This window comes from Phocoena phocoena, chromosome 14, assembly GCF_963924675.1.
Source record: "Phocoena phocoena chromosome 14, mPhoPho1.1, whole genome shotgun sequence".
NCBI classification, from domain to species: domain Eukaryota; kingdom Metazoa; phylum Chordata; class Mammalia; order Artiodactyla; family Phocoenidae; genus Phocoena; species Phocoena phocoena.
The window spans coordinates 879288-898575 of NC_089232.1; the positions used below are offsets into that span (position 1 = coordinate 879288).

The 19288-nt window shown below is 49.4% G+C and overlaps 1 protein-coding gene across 1 annotated transcript in view; it reads right to left on the minus strand.

Annotated features, from left to right (window-relative positions):
• The window catches only part of LIMS1 (LIM zinc finger domain containing 1), a 93541-nt gene extending 74871 nt beyond the window's left edge, over positions 1-18670 (minus strand). The window contains exon 1 of the mRNA XM_065891422.1: positions 18589-18670. Coding sequence (XP_065747494.1) covers positions 18589-18620 — 32 coding nt within the window. The 5' untranslated portion in view covers positions 18621-18670. The remainder of the gene's footprint in view (positions 1-18588) is intronic.
• Positions 18671-19288: the final 618 nt, after the last annotated feature.

The window sequence follows — 19288 nt, forward strand, 5'->3', positions numbered from 1 at the left end:
ATGGTCGCAGGATGGCTGCCAGGGGGGAACGAGGACTACCATTTCATCATCTGAAGATTCATTACTACCATTATTACAAAGGGCACTGAAAAAAACAAAACAAAACCCCTGCATTTTGTTATTGAGAGAAACACAGGGAATGGATGCTGCTAGGCAGGCAACAATGCCCACTCTGCAGTGTCTCAAACTTCTATAGGTCCATGAATCCCCCAAGGATCTCATTCAGTGGGTCAGGGCGGGGTTAGGTCACAGGTGACGCTGAGGTTGCTGCCCCCTCCCCCAGCACCCGACAGCCTCGTCCTGTATCTGTCAGGCTGGTCGCCGGGGGGGCTTGGGAGCTCCCCACACAGCTCTCAACTACTGAACACTCAATGGTGACAAACCAACCATAAATTCCAGCCCTAACGCAGACACCACGGCCGCCTGGAGCGAAAGACATCAACACCATATCAAGCCAGCACCCCCTGGAGTCTGTGGCTTGCAAACATTCCTTAGTGAGAACTGTTCCTTCGAATACTGTTTACTGTATGAACTAGTCCCTCCCAAGGTTCAGGCAGCTGAAGGGCCCCGCACCTGCTCTGGCATCCCGCTGCACCTCTACTCGGTCCCAGGCTGCAGACTTTGCTCTCCCGTCTCTCTGGATCGCTCTCTTTAACATACAGGAAAATCCTTCAAAAGGATTTTCAGTCTCCGCTGTGTCTACAGACCCCCCACTGGGCCCCTGGTGCTCAGATTAACAGCACCTGAATCACCTTTGTTTTTAAAAGGATGGACCACAACCAGGCAGAAAACATTTGTTTTCCCCGATCCACCCCCGTTTCTATTAATGACGCCTCAGTTCTCCTTCTGTGAGACCGAGTGAGGAAGCCCTGCTCCCCCGGGTGGACACCCGCCCACTGAGGCCAGGCCGACCCGCTGCTCCCGACACCGGGATGCTGAGCCCAATGACACAGAGGGTAAAAAAGCCAGAAAGGGCTCATCCCAAGAAAGGCAATCTGAAGACAGGGTGACTAATGCCCCGGTTCTTTCCGAGACACGAACCATCAGTTTTCCTCTTATCTACAATTTCACAGCCTTTCCAATAACCCCTTTCTTGACTTAGGTTAGCCAGAGCTGCTTTCTGTTGCCTGTAACCGAAAGAGCCCAGTGGACAGAGAGAATGACTACGGAGAACCACGTACTTCCCTACACAGCAGGACGGGTCACTCAGCTTCAGAGACGACCCAGAGCCCTTCACCTGACAAGGGGACGGGGTCCATCAGCACATGTACTCTGTGCCCCTTTGCAAACATGGAGCGATTCCTTCTGTATTTTATGGCCAACAAAGAGGGCACTTCAGACATCAACGAACGGTACTTTCCCAAAGGAAAGCCCCAAACTGGAAGAGTCCACACTGCACGGCTGACACGGCTGTAAACAAGGCACAAGTCCTGCCACAAGGGCTCACCTCACACACTCTAGAAACAGAACTATCTTCCTCAAACGTGCAAAGGAAAATGACCAGAGAAAGAAACAAGCCACAGAAAAAGATACCCGGGTTCCCGAGACCAGAGACGCACCATTCCCAAGAACCATAACAAGAAGAACGCACCAGGAGCTATGAATTCATGGTCAGTGGACATAACGGGCGTTGATCACATCCCAACCCACCGCATGAGGCCAGTGCTACCTTGACACCCAAAGCCAGACACAAAATAAGAAAACTATAGAACACAGCGATTATGAACTCAGACTCAAAAATCCTCAAAAAAAAAAACACCCCAAAACAAAAAAAAAGAAAACCTAAGGAAACCTAAAAAAATAAAACACTGCAAACATCTAAAAAGGATTTTACACCATGATTAAGTGGAATTTACCCTAGGAATGCAAGTTTGGTTTAATATCCAAAAATCAATCAATGTAATATACCATATTTACAGCCTAAAGGACAAAACCCAAAATCCCCGATTCTCTCAACGGGTGTAGAAAAAGGATTTCAGCAGCTTTTCGTGATAAAAAACACTCCAAAAACTAGGAATAAAAGAGATATACTTAATGGTCAAAAGATGAATGCTTTCTCCAAAAGATCAGAAACAAGACAAGGAAGCCACTTCTAGTCATCCTTGTACTGGTGGGTCTACACATACAATGGATTATTACTGAGCCTTAAAAAGGAAAGAAATTCTGACCCAGGCTACAAAATGGATGAACCTTGAGGACACTGTGCCGAGTGAAATAAGCCAGACACAAAGGGACAAATCCCGTGTGATATCCCCTGAGACAGAAAGTAGATGGTGGGGCAGGGGCTGGGGGGGGGGAGGGGACAGGGACAAATCCCGTGTGATATCCCCTGAGACAGAAAGTAGATGGTGGGGCAGGGGCTGGGGGGGAGAGGGGACGGGGACAAATCCCATGTGATATCCCCTGAGACAGAAAGTAGATGGTGGGGCAGGGGCTGGGGGGGAGGGGACGGGGACAAATCCCGTGTGATATCCCCTGAGACAGAAAGTAGATGGTGGGGCAGGGGCTGGGGGGGGAGGGGACGGGGACAAATCCCGTGTGATATCCCCTGAGACAGAAAGTAGATGGTGGGGCAGGGGCTGGGGGGGGAGGGGACGGGGACAAATCCCGTGTGATATCCCCTGAGACAGAAAGTAGATGGTGGGGCAGGGGCTGGGGGGGGAGGGGACGGGGACAAATCCCGTGTGATATCCACTGAGACAGAAAGTAGATGGTGGGGCAGGGGCTGGGGGGGGAGGGGACGGGGACAAATCCCGTGTGATATCCACTGAGACAGAAAGTAGATGGTGGGGCAGGGGCTGGGGGGGGAGGGGATGGGGACAAATCCCGTGTGATATCCACTGAGACAGAAAGTAGATGGTGGGGCAGGGGCTGGGGGGGGGAGGGGACGGGGACAAATCCCATGTGATATCCACTGAGACAGAAAGTAGATGGTGGGGCAGGGGCTGGGGGGGGGAGGGGACAGGGACAAATCCCATGTGATATCCCCTGAGACAGAAAGTAGATGGTGGGGCAGGGGCTGCGGGGGGGAGGGGACGGGGAGCTGACGTTTAGTGGGGACAGAGGTTCAGTTTTACAAGGTGAAAGCTCTGGAGGCGGATGGTGGGGACGGTTGCACATTATGACTATTTAATAGCACCGAATGGTGCTCTCAAAGCTGGTTAATCTTACACTCCAGGTGGATAGTGTCAGAATTGAGTTAAAATGTAGGACAAACTGTAGTATAGATAATGCTGCCAGAATCTTTTCACATCAAATTCTCTTCACATTTACAATTACTTTCTTGGGTTTGATTTACAGAAGTGGGTATTCTGGATTACAAGTTATAAACCATTTCAGACTTGATACATACTGCCAGATTATTTTCCTAACAAATCTTACAAATATACCCTCATGCAGGCGATACAAGATAATTATGTTTTTAATAAGCTCTGCTAATATTGTAGGCAACTGATAACGTCTATTTTATTTCTTTGATGAATCACTAATCACGCTGGAACACTTTTTGTACTTTTGTACATTAATTATATTTCCTCTTTTGTTTCTATTTTGTTATAGTATCTCTGTTCATGTTCTTTTCCCTACACATGTACTAGGGTTTTCATATTCTGATCAACGCATAATACTAATATTTTCTATGTTGCTTTTGTTGCAAGTGTTTTTCCCAGTCTGTTTTTTGTTTTTAATTTTCAGAAATTTAATTTATTCTTATTCAAATGTCTTTCCTTTTGTAATTTGTTCCTAAAACTTCTGAATTTAAAAAGTACTTTTCATTCTAGGACTTTCCTGGTTAGAGTCCGCCTGCTGGAGCTTCCCTGGTGGAGCAGTGGTTAAGAGTCCGCCTGCCAATGCAGGAGACACAGGTTCGAGCCCTGGTCCGGGAAGATCCCACATGCCGTGGAGCAACTAAGCCCGTGCGCCACAACTACTGAGCCTGCGCTCTAGAGCCCGCATGCCACAACTACTGAAGCCCGCACACCTAGAGCCCATGCTCCACAACAAGAGAAGCCAGCGCAATGAGAAGCCCGCGCACCGCAATGAAGAGCAGACCCCGCTCTCCTCAATTAGAGAAAAGCCCACGCGCAGCAACGAAGACCCAAGGCAGCCAAAAATAAATTAATTTAAAAAAATTTAAAAGTACTTCTCATTCTGAAAGAGTTAATAAACATTTCTATTTTATTTTAGCATTTATCTGGCTGAATTTTATAAGTAACTATTAAATATTATCCATCAGGAATTTCTTCTGATGTAATATAAGGCTATAAAGCTATAAACTGGTTTTCCCCCCCAACTGCTAACAAATGATCTCACCATTTGTGGGACACTAATTGAATAATTTGCCTATTTCCCCCTGAAAAACTCCTTATCACAGAGCCTGTGTGATGACCTATGATGTGTAAACAGCCAACACGGCTCATGTCCCCCCCCACACCACATTCTTCCCTGCAGTAACCAGCTGTTATTCTTGCCCCTTTATTCCTCCAAAGAAAGAAACGTCGGGATAATTCTATCAATTTTACCAGAAGACGCCCACCTGGAATTCTGATTAATGGTATTGAAGCTATATATTAATATGGCAAACTGAAGAAGTTCACAAGAAAAAATGTTCATGTGTGATCCAGAAGATTTCACCCATGCACCTGGAAGCCTCACTGGGGCAGAACAGCATCTTCCCATGTCCGAGAACTGTTCCTGCACTAATCCCGAGGGAGAGAAGAAATACTGAAATACTGCACAGAATTACTGAAATTACATGGAGTTGATATGAGCCTTCAAATCTATTTTAATGCTGACTGAGGGCATCTTTATTAGCTTTTACTCACGTGTTATTATACGGCAACATTTAAAGAGCTCTACCTCACTAAGCCAAACCCCATACACACCAAATAAAACATATGACACCATTACTTATTCACTTGACAAGCACGTACTGGGTGCCTCCTGTGTGCTCTGCGTCGTCACTTGGGCGTGGGATACACAGGTATCCCAGAAAGCATGAGCAGCTTTTTGTGGGACGATGTCGCATTCTTACAACTTCAGCCCTTTAATCAAAATTTATCTAACAAATCCAACCTCAAATTTCGACTTTCATCCCATTTGTCTAGCTAATCTCTAGCAACGCTTCCTCCTGGGAGGCGTGATTAACCAAGACTGCGCAAAACAAAGCTTCATTTCTAAAAAGTTCCCAAGCCCTGTATCCTTGGCTTTCCCATCACCCACTTAATCTGTCTGCTGCAGCCTTCACGTTCCAGAAACTATCACCACAACTTCCTTCATAGAAAGCATCTAAATGACCAAACGTATTATCAGAAAGCGATGTGGGTGTTTCTTTATTTTAAAAATCAAAAGGGCTCAAGCTGGGAAAACGCTTCTTTTTAAGTCTGGTCTCACGGTCCTCAAATGACCTTTGTGGGAAAAAACAGACCTCTAAAATTTTGAGGAATTGCTGGGACTTTTTTTGTCTTTTGTCAAATTCAATAGACAGCTATATAATAAAATTAAGCACCACTTTCTAAACTTCACCGATGTCCTTTGTCATCACCAGTAACACTAGAGAGGGGAAAGCACCTGACAAAGGCTGGAAAGCCCAGGTCTAACACAGGGAAGCAACAATCAAGTAGCTTACATAGCATAAGTACCCACGCTAACACATTCTGTTAAAAGCATGGGGAAACTGCCTTAAACAGACAACTGCAGATGCCTCTTACTTTGTGCAAACCTGGCAAATGCCCAAGAGACAAAAAGTGCTCTCACGTCCTGATGCGAGTAAGCCAGCATTAAAAAAACCACCATTAAATTATCTCAGACATTAGCTTGGCACCCACTTCAAAGTTACATCATTGTGATTCTGGTCTGTCTTATAACACAGACAACCTAGTGTCCTATACATATATCTTAAAAATTTTTTAAACATATTTTTTTATCATCATCCTCAATCATGTAAATATACTCAATCACCCGAAACCAGCTAAGTGCTAACAGAACTTTCCAGATTCTAGTAGGAGCTGAAGCTCCTACTACCTTAAACTCATTTTTTTTTTTTTTTTTTTTTGCGGTACGCAAGCATGTGGGATCTTCCTGGACCGGGGCACGAACCCGTGTCCCCTGCATCGGCAGGCGGACGCTCAGTCACTGCGCCACCAGGGAAGCCCCTTAAACTCATTTTTTAAAAAAATTTATTTATTTTTGGCTGCGTTGGGTCTTCGTTGCTGCGCGCGGGCTTTCTCTAGTTGCGGCAAGCGGGAGCTACTCTTTGTTGCGGTGCGCGGCCTTTTCCGTGCAGTGGCTTCTCTTGTTGTGGAGCACGGGCTCTAGGCATGCAGGCTTCAGTAGTTGTGGCACGGGGGTCAGTAGCTGTGGCTCACAGGCTCTAGAGCGCAGACTCAGTAGTTGTGGTGCACGGGCTTAGTTGCTCTGCGACATGTGGGATCTTCCCGGACCAGGGCTTGAACCCGTGTCCCCTGCATTGGCAGGCGGACTCCTAACCACTGCGCCATCAGGGAAGTCCCTTAGACTCATTTTTGAAAACAGAAAACTAGTCTCAGCCATGTTCCCTGTAAAGCCAAGGATCCCTGGCTTTTACAAAAACATCACTACCCACACTCCAAAAACAAAGGCTGCTCGTTTGGTGGATGAATTACTCCACCTCAAGATTCTAATGAAGGCTACACTCTCATCCCTGACACATGCCTCACGGTGACAAAATCTACACTGTGCTCCACAGAAAGAACAGTTCTGACAGCAATCCGTTAGGACCCAAGGGAACTGGGCTATTCTAATGTGGGCAATGACCTTAAACTCTGATGTTCTGGACACCATTTCACCACACACTCTCCGAATGAGAAAATTTGAAAGTAGTGAACGAATATTTCTTTTGTTGTAAGATTTCCCATTAGAATAGCAGAAAGAGGCATTCAGCTCAAGCCCGAGGAGTCAGGCTCAATCTTAACCTGTATTCAAACCTCTGAAGAATAAATCCAAGCTGGAAGCAAGGCATAAGCCAGACGCCAGAGGTCCCTTCTTTAATTATGTGCTCATTACTGATTAGCAGGGGTCGTTTTTATGTTTCTGCATCTGCCTCTGTGAGCCCAGGACTGACGGCATGACTGCCCTTGAGGGCGTCCAGGCACTCGAGGCCGCGGCTGGTGATCTCCCCATCACGTTCCAAGGATTCGAGAGAGACGTCCTCGACTGACGTCACCACATCCCGCCCCACCCCAGCTGTCCTCCGGCGGAGACGAGACGGCAGGACGCCGGCAATTCCCACAGAAGCCCCGCCCGCAGTGCCACCGCCTGGACGGGGACCTGGCCGGGGTCAACCTCCTGGGCAGGCTCGGGGGCTCATGAGCTCCTGGAGGAGCCCCGCCCCCACCGAGGGAGGGCGCACGGCTCAGAGCACGGGTCTCGGCCCCAACCGAGCCCTCGTGGACTGGGAGCACGACGATCACGGGCACCACAACTACGTGCTCGTCCGCGTGCAGGGCCCCCGTCCAGCACGAGGCTCAGGGCGTGAGTGTGGGGCAGCAGCAGACACGGAGAGGGGCCTGGACCGAGTCACCTGACAGCGCGCATCACCTGTCACCTGGTTCCACCGGGTTACCAAGTAGTCACGGAGGAAGAGGAAGCTTCCCTTCTCAGAAGTGCGGCAGCTAAGACAGGAAATGCCTTCAACTGCAGCATCACGACATCAGCCGAACCCTAAGGAGTTAACCATCTAGGTGGGAAGTCCGCAAAACGCGGCCCCCGGGCCTGTGAGCTCAGAGTGGTCACGTGTTCACCCGTGTTCAGGAAACCTCCTCTCCTCCCTCTTTCCGGACAACCAGCAAGGTGGGTGCGTGACGTGCGGGGCCCCGTTCGTCTGGATGTGTCACACGTGGAAACTGGTCTAACTCCGTGACCAGCACTATTCCCTTCACTCCGCACCCGAGGCAGAGGCAAGCCGGGCCACCCGCAGCGGGTAAACGCGAAGCTGGGGTCTGAGCACAGGCTCTTTCCCATGGTAACATCTGATCGCACAGCTCTTTTCATCCCGGTAACACGGAGCTGGCAGGGGTACGGAAGCGCCAACGGGCCGATGCTCCAGCTGGAAAAACCAACATCCCTGGTATCAAGTCACCAGAATTCAAGCTCCAGCTCCTTCCTGGGTCAGCTTCCTACCCTGAGCGCATCTTTCAAATTCCCAAATCTCCGATTCTTCATGGGAAAGCAAGGATGTTCATATTTTTTTTTTTTTTTTTTTTTTTGCGGTACGCGGGCCTCTCACTGTTGTGGCCTCTCCCGTTACGGAGCACAGGCTCCGGATGCGCAGGCTCAACAGCCATGGCTCACGGGCCCAGCCGCTCCGCGGCATGTGGGATCTTCCCGGACCGGGGCACGAACCCATGTCCCCTGCATCGGCAGGCGGACTCTCTACGACTGCGCCACCAGGGAAGCCCAAGGATGTTCATATTTATTCTCATTGGTCATTCACCTACTTACTGAGCATCTAAGAGGCGCCAGGCATTGTCGCTAGATCCTGGGACACTGGCTGAACGGAGAGAAAGAAACCACCTCTGAAGGGAGTGGGGTGTAGGGTGGAGCTCTGGGGAATCACCCCTCACAAGTGACGTGGCAGGTTTTATACCATTAGGGTCATGGTGCATGGGGCCGGCAGGGGAGCTGGGGAGGGAGGAGGAGGAACAACAGGGCTGGACTGCCAAGGCAGCATGGAAAAGATGACTCCAGAAACGAACCCAGAGGACGGAACACCTCACAAGGCACAAAACGCTGGGAAACAGGGTATGTAAAAACCTGAAGACACAAAAGAAAAAGGTGTGTCCTAACCTCAAACAGTTCTCAGAACACATTTCTCCTAGGGAACTGGGGGAAGGAAGGGGCGGATGAATCACAAATGGGGCTGGAAAGGTAGGGACTGGGGGACGAGGCAAAAGGTTTCATAAACCCCAAAGCTCTGCACACACAGACGAAGTTCAGGACAATCGTTACTAAGGCCCAAGTCATCACCAACAGTCAACATTCCTGTGACGTGAGGCTAGCACACACACAGCCCGGACAAGCTCAGACACAGGCTCCAAGACCCGTCCTGAGCTCTACTCCAGAGGTACCGAGGGGCTTCACACCCTTTCCATGCAAAATTTCAAATCCAAACAACTGCAGGTCTCAGCCAGACAGTCTGCATCTGGAGAAGCCAGCCTGTGTTTCTAACAGAAGCTTAGAGGGAGCTGAGATCTGCAGGGTCCTTATAAAAGGCCTTTCAGTCCCCCACTTCTGGAGATGTAAGAGTCCAACACCAAAAACACTGTGCCGCTTCCCTCTAACCTCCAGAGTCTTTGATGAAAACCTATTGTCTTTCCAATTTCTTCCCATAAACGAATGGTGTCCATTTGCTCTGGCTGCTTTCAAGGTTGGTTTTTGTTGTTGTTGCTTTAATATTTATCTCTTTATTTATTTGGCTACACCGGGTCTTGGTTGCGGAACGCGAGATCTTTAGCTGTGGCATGTGAACTCTTAGTTGTGGCATATGGGATCTAGTTCCCTGACCACGGATTGAACTCAGGTCCCCTGCACTGGGAGCGCAGACTCTTAGCCACTGGACCACCAGGGAAGTCCCTTTCAAGGTTTTTTTTTTTTTTTTAATGTCTTTAGTTTTTAGGAGCTTAGTTATGATACGTCTTGGCCTGAAATTTCTTGGGTTTATCCTATTTGTGGTGTGTGCAGCCTCTGGAATCTGTAGGTTTACATTTCTTGCCAACTTGCGGAAATCTTTAGCCATTATTTCCTCTGGGCCTTTTCCACCCCACGCGCTTCCTCCTCTGCTTTCAGAATTCCAAGGTCCCACAGGTCCCCAAGGCTTTGCTCTGTTCCCCACTCTGCCGTGAGTGCGGGTGAGGCCACAGTTGTTTCTGGGTGTTTGGTTGAAGTCGAGCATTTACTGTCTAAACATTTTTCTTCTTGTTAGACTGTCTTTCCTGGTCCCACAGAGAACAGTCTTCGTTGTGACATGTTTTTGGTCTGTACCTGCTGGCATTTCTAGACGGCCAGAGTCTGGGATAAAATGGGGATATGAGTGTAAAAAGAAAACCCAGACAACTCATCACCCCATTGTTCATCAGGCCCCATGGTCCCTGCCAGCTTGCCTTCTGCTCTCCACATTTCAGAACTTTTTATTTTGGCCGTGTCATGCAGCTTGTGGGATCTTAGTTCCCCGACCAGGGATCAAACCCAGGCCCACGGCATTGAAAGCACCGAGTCTTAACCACTGGACTGCCAGGGAATTCCCCACACTTCACAGTCTTACGCTTGTTTTATACATAATGTCCACGTTTATTGTGCTTAGTGGGAGGAATAGGAAAATGTCCACCTGATCCATTCTTCCCAGGTTCTTAACAGTTTGAATGCTGGGAAAAAATCTAAAGGTTAATACTTTGCGACATGTGAAAATTCTACGAAGTTCAGATTTCAGTGTCTGTAGTTAAAAGGTCACTGGAAAGCAGCTGTGCCCATTTACTTACATGCTGTCTACAGCGGCTTTCACGCTACAACAGCACAGCTGAGCCAAGGTGACAGTATCTACCACGTGGCCCTTTAGAGAAAAGGTCTGATCGAGGGCCCTGACCATCCACAGCTGCCAACATCATCGCCTCCTGACGGGAGGACCCACCGCCTTCCCTCACGCAGTCACGGGTGTGGGAGCCCACTCAGGCTTCTGGGCCGCAGCTTCCAAGAAGACGTGCAGGTCGAGGCCACGTTCACACCAACACTAAGACGGCAACTGCCTCTCACTCTCCTCTCACGGGTCACTGTGCAGTCTTCCAGAAGCTACCGGACGTGAAGTATTACAAAAGAATGAAAGCCAGCTGTCTTCCATTAAGACACTGACGAGATCTGCCCAAAAAGTATTTTTAAAGCCACTCTTCTCTATACGTCTAAAGTATTTTAAAGCCACTCCACTCTTCATTATTTTGTTTCTTTGGAAAATAATCACAAAATATTTATGTCAACATACAAAAGGTTGATTAAATTTCAAATACAGCAAATATCAAGAAGCTCTTCAGGGTCCTCAATAATTTTTAAGAGTGGAAAGTGGTCCTGAGACCAAGAAGTTTGAGAACTGCTTCTTTAGATCCAACAATCAATGTATACACTTTATAGGGAACAAATAAGTTAAACTGTGCCCAGAGGATGCGACCTGCCAAATCCAGACTGTAGGAAATTCTTCAAGACAAGGAACCCGTTTCTTCAACAAAAAAAATCACAAGAACAGGAAGGGGGAAAAAAAAGATGGAAGGGGTACCTATATATTAAAAGAAACTGAAAGACTTATCAAGTTCTCAAAAGGTATGAACCTTATTTAGATCCCAATTCAGAAAAAACTATAAAGTGAATGTTTGAGATAAAACAAAAATTGAACACTAACTGGGCAGTTGATGATATACAGGAAATAGTACTAATCTTTTTCAGGTGGGATAATGACGTAGTTATATTTAAAAATCTTTTCTAGAAGAGTCCTTACCATCTTAGGATACCTATTAAAATCTCTAGGGACTTCCCTGGCGGTCGAGTGGTTAAGAATCCTTGCTTCTACTGCTGGGGGTGCAGGTTTGATCCCCGGTCGGGGAACTAAGATCCCACATGCTGCGAGGCCAAAAAAATAAAATAAAATAAATAAAATCTCTAGGATACGACACAGGGCAGAGCAGAGGGACAGGACTGGGCCTCGGTCACAGGTGAGGTCACGCCAGGCAGTGAGGACTAAAGCTAAGGTAGGACATGGGGACACATTATTCTACTTTCTGTGTCTATGTCTGAACTCTCCATTAAAAAACGTTTAGGGGCTTCCCTGGTGGTCCAGTGGTTAAGACTCCTCGCTGCCACTGCAGAGGGCACTGGTTCGATCCCTGGTCCGGGAACTAAGATCCCGCATGCTGCCCAGCGCAGCCAAAAATTTTTTTTAAATTAAAAATAAAACAAGTTTAAAAGTACAGACTTCATGACATTCTTCCCCAGAAGCAGGGGATGAGGCTGGCCCATCTGCACTGGCACGACCCCCGTGCGGGGAGGTCTGCAGCCCACACTCTACCTGGTTCCTGACTCTCCCCCATGACGTGCCAAGTAAACCGGGCTCCCGGTTGAAGGTTGGCATGTCCCTACCTCCTGAGGGGCTCAAGAGACACTGCCTGGGGCCCATGTCTTACATTAATGACAGCAAAGCTATAATAACTGGTGACAAATGATCAGTTCCTCCTTTAATTTCGCAAAGACTTTTTTAACTTCTCCTCTGGTACCTGGACACAAATAACCCCCATACAAGACAGACAACGAGCTCCACACTGCATCGTAACTACACACACCCCGGCTGACAGCCCCGGACAGTGCACAGGACAGACCTGCACTGAACTGGAACATCGGTCCCCAGATTTGTCAAGGTCGCCACCACGTGCGCGGCACAGCCAGGAGCTCAAAATGAAAACAAACACACACACATGTACACACACACACACACACAAAGACACCAAATTTAAGTGAAGAACGTGATCTCACCTGATACATTCTCTGCTGGGCCTCCAGAGTGAGATTGGGACCCTCCAAGTTCAGAAAGAAGGACGGTCCCGCAGTGAGATGATGTAGCTCCCACGCAGCTGCCATGCTCGGGGAGCAACTATTAACCACACAAAGAGGACGCCTTGAAAGCGAGGGGAAGTGGGAGCCACAGCCTCGCCTGAACGGGAGGGGCCACGGGGAAGAGACCTGGGGAGGGGCCACGGGGAGGGGGCACAGCTCAGCATCAACCTCGGCTCATCTCACCCTGTCCCTGTGACGCGGGGACTTCCCAACCTCCTGTGCTGTTTCCTCATCTGTAAAATGGGCATAAAAATCCTGCCTCAAAGTGCAGCCGTGTCAGATTTGTGAAACAGATGTTTAACTCCTTTAAAGTACTTGTGTCATCGTAGGTCATTAATAAAAGATGGTTATTACTAAGAAAGTTTCCAAAAGAGCAGCCTAGCCATGAAATGAAATAATCTAAACAGGGATGACATCATTTGAACTTCTTCCCAGTGGTCCGTGGATGCTGGGTCTCTGCCTGCAGAGTTAAGTTAAAACACATGTGAAGGCCATCTCGTCTTACCCCAAGTTCTGTGAGTTTATTCAAGCACTGTCACAGACACTCAGAAGAGCTGGCTCTGGACTCTTCAATTCACTAATGAATGAAGGAATAAAAGGAGAAATAAAGCTCATTTAAATCCCATTTGTTTTTTTCTTGGACGTCTAACAAACATGATGAAGATGTTCCTTTACTTCCAGAGCCTACAATTTGGCAGAAAAGATTAGATATCTATACGAGTAACTATAACATAAAACAGAAGTTGATAACTACCCGAAAAGAAGCCAAAGTGCTTTGGGAGGAAAGACACAAGCTCTGAGCCCTGAGCCCCCAGCACACAACCTCAGTCCACACTGCAGGAACTCAGTATCCAGGGGCCAGAGGCAATCCTGCCCCGACTGCAGACAAGACACAGGAGAGGAAGGTTTTCCAGCCCAAGAGAGCCGCGTGGACAGAGGCCCCGTGATGGGAGAGCACCGGATGTTTTCAGAACCAAGGGGCCTGTGACAGGCCGGAAGGTGACAAACAGCCTGAACTCCAGGCGCGGCAGTTTGGCCCTTGTTTGACAGGCAATCGGGAGTCTTCTCAACATTCTGAAAAGAGGGGGGACATGACCAACGTGATGCTTTAGGCGAATCTGGAACCGACATGAATGACAACAAACTGAAAGATTCTCACGAGCTGGGACCGCGTCCCACTCGCCTGGGAATCTCTGCAGCCACACCCACCTGGCACCTGAGAACCACATGCCGCATCCACCAGGTCGAGAAGGAGAAGGACCCACCAAGGCCCAGTTCCACCACCAGCTGTGCCCACACGCTCCCCCAGGCGGGCCCTGTGCTGCCTGGCTATGCGCCCGGCCTCAGGAGTCGAAACAGACACACGACACGAGGACTCCCACTCTCCCCGTGAGAATTACCTCATGGCCTGTCTGTGCGGATGGTCAGACTTGTTCCCTAACAGGTGCACCAGCAGGAAGGCCTCTCGGGCTGGCCCTGTGGGGACAGCGCACGGGGAGGAGAGGAGACCCAGGCCTCCGGGGATGAAGAACCACCGTCACTAGCACGAGGGCCTCAGAACCCCAAGTCCCCAAGGACGCGCTTCACAAAAGGAATCCACTTCAAAGAGGCTGACATCCGGGACCTTTGTGATACACTAGCTCTGGGGCAACATCTGATACTTCATCCAGACGTTTCCAGAATTACCATGTTCATGGGGCTCAGATACATCAGACAAGGTCTCACCTGGGCGTCTGCAGCCTATGGGGATGTCCCAGGGTCAGGACCGTAGGTAAAACTGGGGAAATCCGAGTGAGATCGAGGGACTGCATGACCGTCGATACTGTGGCTTGGATCGCGCACCACCATTTTGCAAAATGCTATCAATGGGGAAACGGGGTAAAGGATACACTGGATCTTTCTGAATTCTTTCTTACTGCTGCATGGGGCCCTACGTGACCTCAGGTGAGCTACGTCGCTCCTGCGCGTCCCAGCCCAAGCTCACCCTCCACCCTCCGCGCCCCTCCCCTCCCACGGGATGCACTGGCCACGGCCAGCTGTGTCTGCACCTTCCAACCCACACACAGAATGTCACTGTGGACTCATCAAGGCAAAAAGTATGCTCCGACGTGAAAAGGATGCGGGAACGTGACCCCCTCTCCCGTGAGCTCCTGCATGCAAACGTCTGATGAGGTGAAACGAGAGATGAGTGGTCGTCGCACAAGGGGTAAAACCACAGCTGCTGGAGGGTCCACGGAACGTGGCAATGGGCACCCCAGCTCTCGCTTCTCTAGTATCTTAAAATTAAAGTTTTTGGAAGACAACCTGGCCACGGGCCAGCGTGTAATGTAGATGACATTTCTGTAGGCAGGAAACCACAGCTTAAAGCACAATTAACGAGAAATGTAAAATCGACCAGCAGTTTGAGATGCTTTTCCTTCTACTTAAGGGCAGCCCTAGTTGAGAACGTGACCTACGCTGAGGTTTATTTACATGATCTTCTGAGGAACAGACACAAGATTACTGAAAACTGAGGCTCCTGGGGTAAAAGCTCTGTGCTTCCATCACCGGCCTGGATCTGCCTTCCCCACTGCAGGCCCCCGGACCCTGAGGAGGGCAGGAAGGTCCCCTCGGGGAGGAAAGGGAAGGCCACGCACTGCAGGAGAAAGAGCGTCCAGGAGTGGTTCAGGGTCACCCCAAAGGCAAGGGGGGCGATGAACAGTCAAGACAGCGGTCCTGACAGCCCTAGGCCTGCAGGGCACACGGAAACCAGAACCGAGGCACCTTTCCCGCTACCAAGTCTTCATCAGTGTCCTTAAACTAAGTGCTCGATCTCCTCAGCGCACAAACAGGCAGAGCACTGAAGACCTACGAAGACCCTCGCTGCCAGGACACCACCCTCTTCATAACACGCTGGCATCGTGCCCGGAAAAATCCTTCAGGGCAAAAGCTGCTTTTCCCCTACTGGTTCTTCAAGTCCCACTAAAACTCCCTCCAACTAGAAAGCACTCAGTACAAGCATTTGCCACACATTTCTAAGGAAACTCTTCGTAGATTTCCCTTTTTACGTACTCCAAATATCTGCATGTCCCCCATGATCTCAGGTTATGTTAACTGCAGTTCTCAGAGGGTGGTCTCGAAACCCCGGAGGGGCCCCAGACCTTCTCAAGAAGCCGGGATGAAAAGTGTTTTCATAATAATGCTGAGAAGCTCCGGGAAGATGCTGGGCCCTCCGCGCGGTGGAGGCATTTTCACTGACGGTGCAAAGGCAGCCGTGGGCCCAATGCCAGCCCCCAGCACCAATCAAGGCAGGGGCAGCGGTGATGGGACCCAGCGCCTCACCCCCAGGCACCTGCAGGGAAAGAACACCCCTTTCCCTTCTCGGTGTCCCTGATGAAAGCGGTGTTGCCCCAGCCGCTCTGGGAAAGTCCATGCTCCTGAGAAAGCGAAACATGGAATCACCATGCACCCGGCCACTGCTCTCTTGGACAATTATTCCAGAGAAAGGGACGCTTATGGTGACACCAAAAACCTGTCCACAAACGTCCACATGTCCTTATTATTAATAGCCAAAACCGGAAACAGCCCAAATGTCCTGCATTTGTTCCTCATTTGACAGTTAAGCCGTCCTATATACACCCACCCTGAGGAGAAACTACAATACACACAACAGCCCGGACGAGTCTCCAGGGAATTAGGCTGACTTGTTTAAAACGCAATCCCAAAAGGTTAAGAACGGTATGATTCCACTCATACAGTATTTCTGAAATCACAAAATTTTAGAGACGCTGAATGGATGCGTGGTTTAAAGAGCAGGCAGAGGAGGACACAGAGGAAAATGGCATAGGAGGGACCCTTGGGGTGAGGGCACTAACTGTCCTCTATCTGGACCTCGGTGGATACACACACCCACACTCGTGATAAAATTACACAACACACACACGACTACAGGTAAAACTGGGGAAATCTAAACAAGATTAATGGACTGTATGACTATCAGTATTGTGGCTGAGGCTGTGCACTACAGTTTTGCAAAATGTTATCAATGGGGGAAACTGGGTAAAGGATACACTGGATCTTTCTATACTATTTCTTACAACTGCATGTGAATCTACAATTCTCTCAATAAAAGTTTCTAATAAAAAACGTACACCCGTGTTCATAGCAGCGCTATTCACAATAGCCAAAAGGTGGAAACAACCCAAATGTCCACTGAAGGATGAACGAATAAACAAATGAATGGTATAAACATACAATGGAATATTATTCAGCCTTAAAAAGAAAGGAAATCCTAACACAGGCTACAAAATGGATGAACCCTGAGGACACTATGTTGAGTGAAATAAGCCAGTCACAAAAAGACAAAGACTGGATGATTCTACTTATATGAGGAGCCTGGAATAGTCTAAATCAGACACAGAAAATACAACAGGGGAGACCAGGGGCTGGAGGGACAGGGGAATGGGAAGCTGTTTAATGGACAGAGTTTCAGTTTCGCAAGAAAAAAGAGTTCTGGAGATGGACAGATGTCAGCGATGGCCACACAACATTATGAATGTGCTTAATACCACACAAAAGAGCAAGGGATTGCGAAGGGAAAATTCAGGATGGGAATGGGATGGGATCAGGAGACGACCAAGGCTCTTAAAAGGAAAGGGTTATACTCTTTTTTTTTTTTTGGTTCTACTCTTAATTCATATTGTATACACTGTATTGTCATCCTTTATACCTTACATATATTTTAAATTTTGTATTGATTGAATTTTCAATAAATTTTTTTAAAAACAAAAAAATGTCCTTGATGAAGCAATACAAATTACTGTTATTAAATCTCGAACTTTGACCTTGTATTCTGTTTCTTGTGATGAACAAAGCACTTGGGCTGCATACCACAGTAAGACGATTGTCTGCAGGGAAAGCACGCGTGTGATCCAGTGCCGGCTGAATTAGATGCTTTTTTTCATGGTCTACCATTTTTACCAGAAAGAATAACAAACTATGGTTTTTAGACTTGCACTTGGCAGACATTTCTTGAAACTAAACAAAGTGAGTCTGTTACTCTGAAGAAAACAATTGACAAGAGTTTCCTATCAATAATAAAAATCAAGCTTTCAACTGAAAATTAGAATGTTGGAAAACTTGTATCCACCACCTGGAGTTTGACAGCTTCTCAAACTTAGAGAGTTTCTAAGGAGATCAGCCGTGATATTAAGAAATGTTATTTAGTGATGCTGTATAAAGAGATGTGTCAACATTTGGAAGGGCTGCCTAACTCAGTGAATCAACATTTTCCAAATGAGGGTGATGTTACAACGGGGCACAAGCCCCTTCCAACTTCAGGGCAGACGGTGAATTTTAATGTCATGGAGAGTGAAAACCTCCTTGTAAGGCTTCAGACTCCACATCAAACTAATCTTTAAGAAACATTAAGCTTGCCTAGTTTTGGAGTAATAACGAAAAATACCGCAACTACGTGAAAAGCTATTGAAGTACTACTGATCCCTTTTCCAACCACCCGTCTGGTTAGGAGCAGATTTTCTTCAGACTTCAACCAAAACGGACCGCAATGGACTGAAAGCAGAGCAGGCAGGAAAATGCAGACATTTAGGAGATATGCAAAATGTAAGAGCAGGGCTCTCGTCACACTAATTTTTTGTTTAGGAAAATGCTATTTTCATAAAGCATGCGTTATGTATGTTGAGATCACAGACTTATTTTACGTTTAATGAATGAGTCAATGTCCTTTAAAGTCTCAGTTTCATTTCTAATTCGGTAAATCTCGAGCCCTGATACGTCCCCGCCCTCACGGACGCCTCTCGCAACCCGAGCCGGGCTGCGAGCGCCGGGCATGGGGAGCGCCGGGCCGGGACGCGGTCCACTCGGGCCGCCGGCTCTGCAGGCCCGTCCGTCAGCGCACGGGGAGGGGCCGGCCGCGCCGCCGACGTGGCTCCGGCTCCGGCTGCGGGTTCACGGCCGCCACGGCCTTACCTGTTGGTCATTCCTGCCGCCACGCCCAGCATCTCCGGCGGCCACGCGAACCCGCCACGCGAACCCGCACCGCGTACCCGCGCCGCTCCCGCCGCTCCTCCACGCTGCGCGGACTGGCAGGAAGGGGCGGGGCCGGGGCGGAGGCCGCGCCCACCTAGGCTCGGCCCCGCCCAGCAGGCCCCACCCACCCAACCACCCCCGGAACCGCCCGCCCGGATGTCGGCCCCCCGCCTCCATATAGGCCTCGCCCCCTGGACCGCCCCATGTCGGCCCCGCCCCTATGTCGGCCCCGCCCCTATGTCGGCCCAGCCCCGTCCTGGCTCTGCCCTCGCCTTCAGGCCGCCCCTCCCCGCGCGCCGAGGCCCCGCCCTAGCGGAGGCGGACTCTGTCCCGGGGCCTGAGGGCGCGGTGCGGTCGGGGTGCGGGGCCGCGTCGCCCTACGTCCTGCTCCGCTGTCCGGGCACCAGAATCCCGCGGGCGGGGAAGGTGGGCGGTGTCGGTGCTGATGTGAAGTCAGCTCCGCTCTGACCCGGTGCGCGCTGTGGGGCCGCTTCTGGAGCTGCAGCAGCGCTGAAGACCCCGTTTACGGACAGTTATCGCGGAGCGTTCCGGGGAACCCGGTGAGCCCCGAGGGGTGGCGGCTGCCCCTTACGGAGGACTGCAGTGCGGGTGGGTGGCGTGCGACAGCGGAACAGAACTG